Here is a 12968-nt window from a genome sequence, read left to right on the forward strand (position 1 = left end):
CTCACTGTACTGTGAGCTCCAGGAAGGCAGGAACCAAGTTTATTTTGTTCCTTGTAGCTTTTCCAGTACCCAGCACATAGTAGGCATTCAGGAAACATTTGCTGAATAAACAAAGTGTCCCATTATAAACCTTCTGAAACTGATGTTATCGTCTTGTACAAATCAGGAAACCAAGGCTCTGAGAGAGGAAATGACTTGCCTGAGGTCACACAGTCAGATAAGGACCAGCTGGCACTCAAACCCACTCTGGGGCTAGTGGGCCAGGATTCTACTGATTCTCAAGTTATCTCACTTATTACTCAGAACAGCATTTGGCCATCTCTTTTTTCAAGTAAATACTTATTGTGGTATAATAGAGATATAAGAAAGGGCACCAAAATGTGTGGTTAATGAATTTTCACAACAGAACATACTCACGTAATCAACACCCAGCTCAAGAAATAGAACAGGTTAAATTTATATTATGTGGATTTCACCTCAATTAAAAAAAAAAAAAAAAACCACCATGATCAGCTACAAGAAGCCTCTGTTGTGCTTCCCCACCTCCCCAGTCTCTAGCCCTTCCAAAGGAAACCAATATCCTGAATTGTTAAATGTAGTTTTGCCTGCTTTGGAACTTCATATAAATGGAACCACACAGTGTTTACTCTTCATTGTTTGGGTTTTTTTGCTCAACATTGTTTGTGATTCATCTGAGTTCAATCCTTCTTATTTATACATAATATTCCACTATGTGAAGAGACCACAATTTATTCATTCTACAGTAGATGCACACTTGGGTTGTTTTCCGTTTGGGGTTATTATGAATAGCGCTGGTGGGCATGTCTATTGGGTGTATACCTAGCAGTGGAACTGCTGGGTCAGAGGAGAGGGGTGTGGTCAATGTTCATAGATCACAACAGTTTTCCAACTTGGATGAATCAGTGTACACTCTGACCAGCAGTGGATGAGAGTTCCAGCATTTAGTCAGCATGTGCCCGTTTTGCAGAGAAGACCACTGAGGCTCAGAGAGGGGCATGTGCTGCCTCCTGGTCAGTGAGAGATTCTGGGTCCTGCTCTGTCACCTCCTCTCCTCTTGCATCCTGCCCCCACTGTGCCCTCCCAGCTTGGCTGTGGGGTGGGGTGGGACAGACAGGGTCACGTGGAGTTGCGTTCAGCGGGAGGAAGCCAGGCAGGGTGCAGACGGCTGCTGATTCTGGGGCTGGTCAGGAAATCAAGGTAAGAGACGGAGTACATATGGCCCCCAAGGGGGTTCCCTGGGGGCAGAGCTGAGAGTAGAGAGGGGGCCAAAATGAAGACAACATGTGGGCAGACACCGGGCAGAATTGTCACCCTATCATCCCCCAGGAGGATCTCTGCCATGGACCCACCTTCGCCGAGCCTGGCCTCCCAAACCCAGCCAGCAGCCCCATCCCCGCTAACCTCCTACCACTGGCACTCAGGAGGTTGTGGGGAGAAGGGGGCTGGAGGGTTCCGCTGGGGCCGCCTTGCAGGATGGGGGAGGGCGCTGAGCCACCAGGAGCCCACAGTCAGCAGCCAGCCGGCCCCTCGCTCGCTGTTTCGTCGTGTCCTCTCTGCGCCCCCCAAGGAGTCGCGCTCGAGCCGCCTCCGAATATCCAAGACCCTCTGGGGAAGGTATAGGAGCCCACCGCTGGAGTCAGAACCAGAGCCAGAGACCTCAGGTACATGGCTCCCCCACCCAGGCTGGGAGGCCCAGATGCTTGGGTTTTGTCTGCCTCCAGAGCATCAGCCTTACAGACACAGGAAGTTGTGGGGAGTGCAAAAGCCCGACAGGAAGTGGCTGGGGCCCGGCTGGCTGCCCTCTTCCCTCTTTCCCCCTTACACAGGGCCTGGGCATGGTGGGAGTGGCTAGGGACCTGTGAGCTGGGGGTCCAGCCCTGGGAAGGGACAGGGAATAGACTGTTGGTAGCACTGTCCAGATGCTAAATGGCTCTTGGCCCCAGTACGTCTCTCCTCATATTCAGTGGCCCAGGCTTATTCTCTCCTGCCTGGATACCCATCTCTGCTGCCTTCTGCTCTCCTGCCCTCCAGCCTCCATGTCTTAGTTTCTTCACTTCCTTGAGCCTCAGCTTCCCCATAAGTTAAATGGAAATCATGATTCCTACCTTGAAGGATATATTATTTCATTCGTTCATTCATTCATTCAAACAGAGGTCTGTGAGCATTTACTGTGTTCTAGGCCTGCCCTGATTTAGACACTGAAGACACAGCAGCGAACAAAACAGACGAAACTGCCTGCCCTGTGGAGCTCATAGTGTAGTGGGTGTGACGGACAGTAAACAAGAAAATGACAGATGGGGCTAAGTGTCACACAGAGGGATCTAGAAGAGTAAAGGATATCATGAGGATTGGAGCTCATGAATGTAACGCTGGCCTAGGACTCAGCACATTTTATGTGATCCGTTAACAAGTGGGAGTCATCATTTATTCCCCTGGTGGTAAAACAATAGGACAGACATGTAATCTGGGAGGGTTGATCCAGCCCTCCTATTCCCGGAAGCTCATTTGATTCTCATTATTCATATTCCCATTTTGCAGAGGCATCCCTTCAGCCCCCTCCACGGTATCAGGTATTGCCCACGCCATAGGATCCAGTGAGAGCTCTCTAACAAGCCGACCTGCTCCTCCCCTACTCAAATACCTCCCATGGCTCCTTATACCTCCAGGATAAAACCCCAGCTCTTCTAACTGACACCCAAAGCCCTGCACTAATCTCTTCCTGAACCTTCCCCTCCAGCCTCCAAGCCCTCCAAGCCCTTCTCACCCCTCCCTTTATTTCTCTGGGCCAGGCCATGTGCCACCTCCCAGGCTTTGCTCAAGCCATTCATGCCACGATCTCCTCCATCTTTGTCAAAACCCAGTCTGCTATTCAAGACCCATTGCAGGGGACTTCCCTGGTGGTCCAGTGGTTAAGACTCCGCGCTTCCACTGCAGGAGGCTCGGGTTCTATCCCTAGTTGGGGAACTAAGATCCCACATGCCACGCAGCATGGCCAAAAAATTAGAGAAAAAAAAAAAAAAAGACCCATTGTAAACTTACTCTCTCTGGGAGGCCTTCCTACTGCACCATTACCTCTCCCAAACCTGCCCTTCTTCTGTTCCTTTCTCAAATTGTGAACACTTTTCCCTTTAGACTTGTTATTTATGTAAGGAACCAAGGCTGCTGTCCCATTTTTTAACCTCTTGGACCTACCCACTGTCTTGGTTAAGAGAAGAATGCTTGTATGCACACGACCCTTGAGTATGGGCTCTGTTAGTGCCAGCCAGGCCCTGGAACAAAGGCTTAGTTTCCTTGAAGGAAACTATGAAAAGGAAAGAAGGAAAATTAGCAAGTAACATTATTTCCATTTTCAGTGCATTTCTCGCAGTGAGATCAGGCCACCACAAGCTGAACCCTTTTGGAAGATCTGTTGCGACCATTATCTTTGTTCTTTATTTAGCATTTAAAATGAGATGCAGAAGCCTTTAACATACTATGTAAATACGGACCTCTTAAAATTAAGATGTCATTGGAAATGCTTTCAGTTCAGCAACATCTTAGCTATTTGTTAGTTCTTTTGTGTTGTCTTATCAAAGTTTAATGGATACAGTTCCATAGTTGTTGATGTGTTTGTATGTATGTTCGATTCGTGTAAAGATGGTACTAAGTCAATTAAAAAAGAGAGAGAGAGACAAGAATGCTTGTATCCGAAGCCCAGCTCAGTGACTCACAAGCTGTGTGACCCTGGGCAAGTCACTCAATTTCTATGTGTTTTCAGTTTCCTCCTTGGTAAAATGGGTGTTATAATAGGCCATCGAATGGCTTTTGGAGAATTAAATGAGAGAAGGTGTGTGAAGCAGTAAACACAGTACGGGGCACAGAGTCGGTGGGGCTGTGTCCACCACCCATCACCACCCATGGCTAGTGGGGACAAGGCCCGGAGAGGGGTGGAGGCTTGTCCAACACCTGACATGGCTGCTGGGTGGGTTGGGAAGAGGGGGCACTTAGGAGGGAAACCTTGATGAGCCTTGGTGAGTGGAGAGGTTGTTCTGAGGGAGAAGAAAGGACTCCCACATCCCCAGCACCTCCTCCTCTACCCAGAGCCTGAGCCGGAGCTGGAGCCCCCTGCCCCACAGATCCCAGAGGCCCCCCCACCCGACGTGCCCGTCTGGAACATCGGGGCCTTCACCCTACTTGATGGGAGGCTGGTGCTGCTTGGGGGTGAGGAGGAGGTAAGAGGGGTTACCTGGGCAAGGGGAGGGAAGGAGAGGAAGGAAGAGAGACAGAACAGTGGTAAGGGTGGGGGATGAGGGGGAATAACAGAAAGGCATCTGCCTCTGCCTCTGTCTGTCTGCCTGCCTCTCCTTTCTGACCACCCACTCCTGTTGGGGGACAGCATCCTCGCCGGCCCCGGGTGGGGAGCGCTAGTTCTGAGGGCAGCATCCAGGTGGCCTTGGGGAACCTCAGGGATCCAGGTAAGCTTGAGAGATGGGGGCTGGGGCATTTGGGAGCCTCTCAAGGTGGGGCAGAATCCAAGATGATCCCACCCCCCAACCTTCCACCCCTGACCACCCACAGATCGGACCTCTGGAAAGACTGAGCCAGAGGCTGCTGGCCCCAACCAGGTCCACAACATTCGGGTAAGTGGGGGGTGGAGGGGAGAGCAAAGACTTTCTGACCTTCAGAGGTGAAAGGGGGACTCTTCCTGGGTGATCTTAGGCAGGTCACTGACCCTCTCAGGGCCATAGTGTCCATATCTGTCAAATGGAGCCAGAAAGAGAAGCTCCTTGTTGGCGCTGTTTATGAAAAGTCCATAGAGAATGTAGGAAAGCATATGATTGGTGCTTTAGAAATGGGAGCTGTTGATTGCCTTTAATATTCCTGCTAATGTAGCCTGAGGTTGTGATCCCTCAGGACCAACACATCTTCCAGGACACCCTGGGGGGAAAGGAGCTGAGGAGGGATCACAGGGTTCTGCCCAGCTGACATCCCCCTCCCCACAGGGGCTGCTCAAGCGGCTGAAAGAGAAGAAAAAGGCCAAATCGGAGCTAGGAGCCAATGCTTCCCAGGATGGGTAAGGGTCTCTGAGGAGCTGGAGGGGCTGGGATTCAACATTGCCCCTCCCCCTCCTCCTGCCTATAATTCTGACTTTCACCAAATATCCCCTGTGGCCCTCTGTGTCCTGCCCCATGTTGGGCAATGCTGGGGCCACTGAAAGACCCTTAGCATTGAGCCAGCCCTCCGTTGAATGGTGGGGGCAGAGTCTGACACAATAACCCTAAAACTGCAGCTGAGTCAACACCTTGGTCTGGGAGTGTCAGGGAAGGGTCACTTGAGCTGAGATCTGAAGGATAGATGGAAGTTAACTAGGCCGAAAGGGTCAGGAAAAGCATTTCAGGCAGAGGGAACAGCAAGTGCAAAGGTCAAGAGGACAGATGAAGTGACAAAAACAAGGCCAGTGTGACTGGAGTTCAGACAGTGAATTAAGTGTCAAAAGGAGGATTCAAGTCCAATTTAGGTGCAAGTCCCTCCTGGCTTCCACCCTTCAGGCTGCACGGGGTAGTTGGGGTGGGGGAGGGGTAGTGGGTAGGAATGACAGCTGGTTCATGTGCGCCTTCACCAGACCCCCCAGTGCTCTGGGCTCTCGGGAATCGCTGGCCACGCTCTCGGAACTGGACCTGAGCGCCGAGCGGGACGTGAGGGTCTGGCCACTGCACCCCAGCCTCCTGGAGGAGCCCCACTGCTTCCAGGTAAATGCAGGCAACTCTCCACCTCGCCTGACCCTTTGGCTCCACCCTTGGCCTCAACCGCACCCTGGATGCCCTTCCTCAACAGGTAACGTGGGCGGGCGGGAGCCGTTGCTTCTCCTGTCGCTCGGCTGCTGAGAGAGACCGCTGGATAGAGGACATTCGTCGCCACTTCCAGCCTAGTCAGGTCGGTAGTGCGCAAGATCGGACCTGGCGACCCCTCCCACAGCCCGGGCCCCGCCCCTTCCACCCACCCCAAATCCCACTCGCCCCAAAACCTTGCCCCTTGGACACACCTGCCCTCCTACACTTTTGCAGCCACTCCGAGATCCTCCCCCGCTTGCATCTATTACCAGCCCCTTGCACAGCTCGGATTGTATTCAATCCGAGCCCTATTTGCACCCCAGGCAGTCTCCAAGTCCCCACCCCGCGGCTACTCCTCCATGCTCTGGAGCCCTGATCTCTCGGGGAGAGCCCAGAAAAGCTAGAGGGTTTCCGCATAGCCATCTTGGGCACCCCCGTGGCCTCACTGTCTTCCCCCAGGGGCCCAGCGACCCCCTGGGAGCACGGGCCCCGTGCTTCACCTCTAGTGCCCAATGCGGAGCACAGACGCCACGCTCCCACCCCTACTCCGGTCCGCAGGACAACACTGAGCGGGAAGAGACGTGGCTGAGCGTGTGGGTGCACGAAGTGAAGGGGCTGCCCCGGGCAGCGGCGGGGGCGCCGGGAGTGCGCGCGGAGCTGTGGCTGGACGGCGCACTGCTGGCTCGCACAACTCCGAGGGCTGGCCCGGGCCAGCTCTTCTGGGCCGAACGCTTCCACTTTGAGGCGCTGCCGCCCGCGCGTCGCCTGTCGTTGCGGCTACGCGGAGCGGCCCCGGGGGACGCGGTGCTGGGCCGCGTGGCCTTGGCGTTGGAAGAGTTAGGCGTCCCCCGCGCGCCTGCCGCGGGCCTGGAGCGCTGGTTCCCGCTTCTCGGGGCGCCAGCGGGCGCGGCGCTGAGGGCACGAATCCGGGCGCGGCGCCTGCGCGTGCTGCCCTCTGAGCGCTACAAGGAGCTGGCTGAGTTTCTCACTTTCCACTACGCGCGCCTCTGCGGGGCGCTCGAGCTCGCGCTGTCCGCTCAGGCCAAGGAAGAGCTGGCGGCTGCCATGGTGCGCGTGCTGCGGGCCACCGGCCGGGCTCAGGTGCGGCGCTGCGACGGGACGAACCCGGGTGACCAGGGGCTGACCGATCGCGCGGTCCAGGGGGGAGTTGGTGGGGACAGTACCAGAGTGGCACTTTCGAGGGGCTGGGCAGCTTGAGGGGCGGGGTCTGAGCTGAGCCTCTGCACTGCGAGGCCCAAGTTTGCGCTTTGAGTGGTGGAGGTTCCGGCCTGTTAAGAGCCCCAGCAGCGAGGGCTGGGCCTGGGCAGCAGCTATGAGGAGTGGGCCTGTGCCCCAGGGGTGAGGGACCCGCCAAGGGCAGGGATTCCCCCTGACTCAGTCTGCGCCCAGCGCATTGTAACCCCACTATGCCCAGGCACTGGTGACAGACCTCGGCACCGCGGAGCTGGCACGCAGTGGAGGCCGTGAGGCTCTGCTGTTCCGGGAAAACACATTGGCCACCAAGGCCATCGATGAGTACATGAAGCTGGTAGCACAGGATTACCTCCAAAAGACGCTGGGTAAGCAGAGTGGGGCAGGGGTCAGAGGCCTAGCTGAGCCGGCTAGGGCACCCCAGGGGAGATCTGAGAATCCTTGGGTAACTTGGATTCTGGTAGTGGGTGGTGCCCTGGGGATGCTCAGATCCTAGAAGGAATCAGGGGTTCCCCAAGATTTTAGGTGCCTCCAGAGTAATTTGGGGATAGAATTGGAGGCTGGGTGCTGTGGGTTGTGGTGGTCATGGGCTGGCCCCTCTCTGGCTGTGCTGGACTGCAGGACAGGTCGTGCGGCGTCTCTGTGCCTCCACTGAGGACTGTGAGGTGAACCCCATCAAGTGCCCAGCCTCAGAGCTGCCCCAGCGCCAGATCAGACTGCGAAACAGCTGCAAGGAGGTCTTTGAGAACATCATCCACTCTTGCGAGTGAGAATCAGGGCCCCAGAACCTGAGCCTAACCCTGCCTCTTAGCCACTGTGCTAACCCTGACTCCCAATTAGGGTTTCCAGATAAAATACAGGATGCCCAGTTAAATGTGATACCATTTTTGGGACATACTTACACTAAAAAAAAGTGTTCATTTTTTAAATCTGAAATTCAAGTTTAACTGTTTATCCTAAAGTTTTATTTGCTAAATTTGGCAACCCAGTCCCAATATCATGCTACCTAACCCCAAGTAACCTGGGACCAAATTCTTTGTCTTCTAAACTACAGGTGACCCCATACCCTAATTCCATGCCACCTGACCCTAATTCCATGCCACCTGACCCCAATTAACATAGGCTCTCACTCCTATGACCTCTGATTCCAGTAATGGCATACCCCCAATTCCATGATCCCTGACCTTAAGTAACCCTGTGCCCCAAATCCCATGTAACTGGGATTCCTAGGATTCTAATTCCTTGACCTCTGACCCTAGGTTAACCTGTATGCCTAATCCCATGCCATCTAGGATATCAATCCCATGATTTCTGAACCTAGGTAACCCTGTAACCCCAATCCCATCCTACTTCATATCATGTCTGGCACCCCAATTTCATGTCCAGTCATAGCTACATCCCAAGCTCATGGCCTCCATCCTCATGTGAACCTGTACCCCCAAATCTAAGATTACTGACTCCAGAAGTCACCACGATAACTATACCACAAACAAACCCTTACCCCAAGTGGACCTATAACCCCAAGCATCATTATCCCCAATGTCTTCAATCCTGGAACCCGGAATGCAGGTGTCTCCTGACACCTGACCTTAGCACTTTGATCATCCATGAACTTTATGCCCATTTCCTCCCACTCTGACCATTGTCTTTTCTGCCCCAGCTGGTTCCCAGCAGAGCTGGGCACTGTGTTCTCAGGCTGGCGAGAAGCATGCAAGGCACGTGGCTCTGAGGCATTGGGGCCCCGACTAGTGTGTGCCTCTCTCTTCCTGCGGCTCCTGTGTCCTGCCATTCTGTCACCCAGCCTCTTTGGCTTAGCGCCAGAGCACCCGGCACCTGGCCCAGCCCGCACCCTCACGCTGATCGCCAAGGTCATCCAGAACCTCGCCAACCACGCTCCGTAAGTCCTGGGAGGCTGGGAAGCCATGCTGGGGCCGTGGGGGTAGCAGATGCCTGACCTGACCCACCCAGTTGGGCCTTGACCTAGGTTTGGTGAGAAGGAGGCCTACATGAGCTTCATGAATAGCTTCCTGGAGGATCATGGACCTGCCATGCAACGCTTCCTGGACCAAGTGGCCATGGTGGATGTGCACACAGCACCCAGTGGTTACCAGGGCAGCAGTGACCTGGCCCTCCAGCTGGCAGTCCTGCATGCCCAGCTCTGTACCATCTTTGCTGAACTTGACCAGGTGTGGCCTGAGCCCAAAGCCCAGAATATGAGGTAGGGAGGCAAGAGAGTAGGGAGCCTCTGGTCCTGGAGAGCTTGCTCAGCATCCTCCCTGCATTGCTTTACCAGGCAACCCGTGACAGCCTGGAACCACTGCCCACCATCCTGGGTGCCATCGAGGAGGGCCGACCTGTACCTGTGTCTGTGCCAATGCGTCTTCCACCACCCCTGGTCCAGGTCCATTCCAGGTAACCTACCTGCCTCAAGTCTGATCCATTTCTGATGGGTAGGAGCAGGGGAAGGGCCAAAGGCATCACAGGGTCAAACTGTGGTCAGAGGTGAAGACAGGATCATGTCAGGGGTCAGGGACAGGGTCATGTTGGGGTCAGTGTCAGAAACAGTGTAGGATGGAGGTCAGAGGCTGGAGACAGGATCATCTCAGGGGTCAGGGAGAGGCTCACAGTACAATCAGAGGGTGGGCACAGGGTCAGATTGGAATCTGAGGTGGAGATTAAGCATTGCAGAGATCAGGGAGAGGTCACATCTGGGGTCAGAGAGAGAAAGTGACATTGTGGTCAGCAATGAGGGGCAGGTTTCAGTGAGAGGTTGTGGATGGGGTCAAATCAGGGGTCAGAGTGGGTCAGATGGATGTTAAGGCACATCATCAAGGGTCAGGGACAGGTTCATATTGCAAACAGGTCGGGCCCAGGGTCAGATGGGGTCAAGGGTTATGGGCAGAGTCATTTTGGAGGTCAGAAGTCAGGGACTATGTTCTTTCAGGAGGCTGAGACAGGGTGAGTTTAAGGTCAGAGGCTGGGGACAAGAGGGAGTCAGATTGGGAAGGAAGAGGGTACAGTTGTGAGCAGAGGTCAAGCTCAGGCAAATTGGAAGCAGAGGTTACAGAGAGGCCCAAGTCAAGGGTAACACTGTGTCAGAGTTCAGGGACAAGGCTAGAAAGAAATCAGAGGTGGTTAGATTGAGGTTGTGTCAAAGGTCATAGAAGGGACAGTATTGTGAGAAGTCCAGGACAGGATCAGAAGTCAAAATGTGATCCCTTCAGCAATAGGGTCACATAGAAGGAAAAGATCAGGGGTGGGGTTATTTCTGGTCGGAGGTAGAGATGCGGTCAGCTCAGGAACCGGTGGAGCGTCTGAGCTCCCCCATCCCACCCCCAGCATCTCTGCAGGAGAGAAGCCTGGCTTTCTGGCCCCCCGAGACCTCCCCAAGCATACCCCTCTCATCTCCAAGAGCCAGTCCCTGCGCAGCGTTCACGGCGCAGGTAGTTGGGCCCGGCCACGGCCGGACGAGGAGCAGCCCCCGCGGCTGCCTCGGCCGGTGCAGCGCACGCAGAGCGTCCCGGCTGGCCGCCCCGCTCGCCACCGCCCGTCTGCAGGGCCGCGGCCGCGACCCAAAGGCTCCCTACGCACGGGACCCGTGCCCCGCGGCCGGCCCTGGACCGGAACCTCAGCATCGCTGCCTCGGAAGCCGTCGGTTCCCTGGCAGCGCCAGCTGGACCAGCCACGGGACAGAGACCAAACGCTGGGCACCCACCGACCCATGGGCAAGGTGAGGTACAGCCCAGGTCCGCCCGCACAGAGTGGGGAGACAGGATTGGAAAAAGACTGAAAGATGGGCAGGTCTCGGTTCAAATACCGAGCTTGCTGTGCCGTGTGACCCAGGCCTAACCCAACCCTCTCTGAGCCTCAGTTTCCTCTTCTGTACAATTTGGGCATCGTTCCCCAATAGGCAGGGCGGTGAGGAGGCAGAGCACAGGGTACAGGGAGGTCAGGATCCTTGGGGAGAAGGGGCGGGACGATGGCTCAGGTTACAGCTGCTCCCTCCCCACAGATGACGGAGCTGCAGTGCGAGGTGGCCGCCCTGCGCCAGGATCAGAAGGCGTTGTCCGGCCTCGTGGAGTCACTCGGCACCCACATCCGGGCCTTGAGCGAGCAGCAGGAGCAGCTTCGGAGCCAGCTTCAGAACCTGGCTACCAGGCTCCGAGAAGGGTAAGCCCCGCCCTCCCCATTCGCTCCGCCCCCTGGTGGGCTTTCTATTAAAGAGATCGGCTCAGGCCCCGCCTCCCAGTCAGTCCCACCCAAATCATGCCTGTCACGGCCACGCCCCCTCTTCAAGACCCGCTCCAACACGCCTAAGACCCGCCTCTTGGTCAGCTCCACCCGCCCCAAGTCCATGGGAGGACCTCTCGTCCAGTCCCTCAGTCAGCTTCTCCCACACAGGTTGGGACAGACCCACTATCTCTTAGTCTGGGCATTCCCCCATCCCGCTCATGACCCAGCCCAGGACCAGCCAAGCCCCGCCTCCAACGGTTGGTTGGTTTGGCCTTTCATCCCAGACGGTCCAGGCTCTAATTCAGCAGCCCCTTCTTCAGCCTGATCTAGGCCCCACCCCCCAGCCTGGACAAACCCCGCCTCCATTCCAAGCTTCGCCCCCAAGTCCCTGACTCTTCTCAACCAAGAGCTGGAGGGATGTTCCTCAGCCTCTGACTCTTTCCCTTTGCCCCTGATCCCCACAGGACCGCGAAGTTGGATCCAGAGCGCGATCCTCCAACCAATGAGGGCCACAGGCTGAAAAGTCTGGTGAGACCCCTGCCCGAGCCCTGGGGCATATCTGGGTTGGGTGAGGGAACAAGAGTTGGGTGCAAACGTCCCCTGGCTCTGAGTCCACTGCCTCTGCCTCCCCAGGAGTGCCGCCTGGCCGAGATAGAGAGTACTCAGGCCCAGCTGAAGGAGAGCATTCAGAGCCTGCAGCTTCTTCCCAGGACATCGGGGTCCCAGAGCCAGCCCCTGCCCCTCAAAGCACCCTGCATCAACGGAGACACCACTTGAGCTGCCCACTCGGCCCTACATGTTCTGGGAGCAGAGAGAATGCGGTCTTAGGGGCCTGTCCGACCCCTGCCTCAAACCCACATGGCCTGCAGTAGGGAGTGGAGCTGTAGGTGCCAACCAGTCTGGCACTATCAGGTTGCCCAGTAAAATCTTGATTTCAGTAAAAAATTGATGTTTTTTTTGCCCGTAAGTGTTGCCAATCAGAAAGCAACCCCCCCCCATTCAGTTCTCCCAAACTCTCCCCTAATTGGAGGTCTCAGGGGAGGGGGGTGATATAGGGAGAGTCTCACCAGCTATGTGACCTTTGGCCCTCACTCTCTCAGAGCCTTGATTTCCTCATTTGTAAAATGGATCAAAGTCCCTTACACAGTAGAAGACCCATAGTTTAAAGTGTTCAGTAAAAGGTATTTGTCATTGTTAGGGGCAGCACTTGCTTCTCAGTGAAGCCCAGATCCCACCTCTACTAATTCCCAGATCCCAGATGAGAGCATCTTCCTAGGACCCCAAATCCCACACCAGCTCCCTCATGCAGTGAGGGCGTGGGTCTGGGAGGCAAATGAAGGAAGGGGTGGGTAGGTGTGGAGATGGTTAAGCTCTGCCAGTGGTCACTGGGAAAATGAGTGGGCATTTGAATAATGGGTGGGTGGATGGGTGAGGGATAGGGTGGGTAGGACAATAGGCAGATGAATAGGTTAGCATTTGCTGGATGTTTGCCCTGGTAGGTGATTAGTTGAGTAGGTGGTTAGCTGGGATGGGTATGTCTGCCTAGAAAAGGTCTGGATGGTAATAGGAAATAAATATTTGAATTAATTAAGTGGTTATATGTATTGCATGTACATCTGTTGAGGTCTCCTGAGACTCTTGAGCTGGGCAGTGGGGAAACAATAATATACTAGACAGACAGACTCCTGTTCT

The 12968-nt window shown here is 55.1% G+C and overlaps 1 protein-coding gene across 2 annotated transcripts; it reads left to right on the forward strand.

Moving 5' to 3' along the window:
- The first annotated feature begins 1360 nt into the window (after positions 1-1360).
- On the forward strand, positions 1361-12561 carry RASAL3 (RAS protein activator like 3). Of its 2 annotated transcripts, none has more exons than XM_068536587.1 (18): positions 1361-1682; positions 3936-3947; positions 4102-4232; positions 4397-4475; positions 4579-4640; positions 5004-5074; positions 5624-5750; positions 5836-5934; positions 6390-6932; positions 7267-7411; positions 7665-7809; positions 8704-8940; positions 9028-9229; positions 9337-9455; positions 10383-10773; positions 11056-11213; positions 11741-11804; positions 11910-12561. In XM_068536587.1, the coding sequence occupies exons 1-18, from the start codon at positions 1361-1363 to the stop codon at positions 12051-12053; spliced, it is 3051 nt and encodes a 1016-aa protein (XP_068392688.1). In that variant the 3' UTR covers positions 12054-12561. The 2 variants fall into 2 exon arrangements, with proteins under 2 accessions (XP_068392688.1, XP_068392689.1); XM_068536588.1 differs by having other exon boundaries at positions 5004-5037; positions 5620-5750.
- The last annotated feature ends 407 nt before the right edge of the window (positions 12562-12968 follow it).

The sequence above is a fragment of the Eschrichtius robustus genome, chromosome 2 (assembly GCF_028021215.1).
Source record: "Eschrichtius robustus isolate mEscRob2 chromosome 2, mEscRob2.pri, whole genome shotgun sequence".
Lineage (NCBI taxonomy): Eukaryota > Metazoa > Chordata > Mammalia > Artiodactyla > Eschrichtiidae > Eschrichtius > Eschrichtius robustus.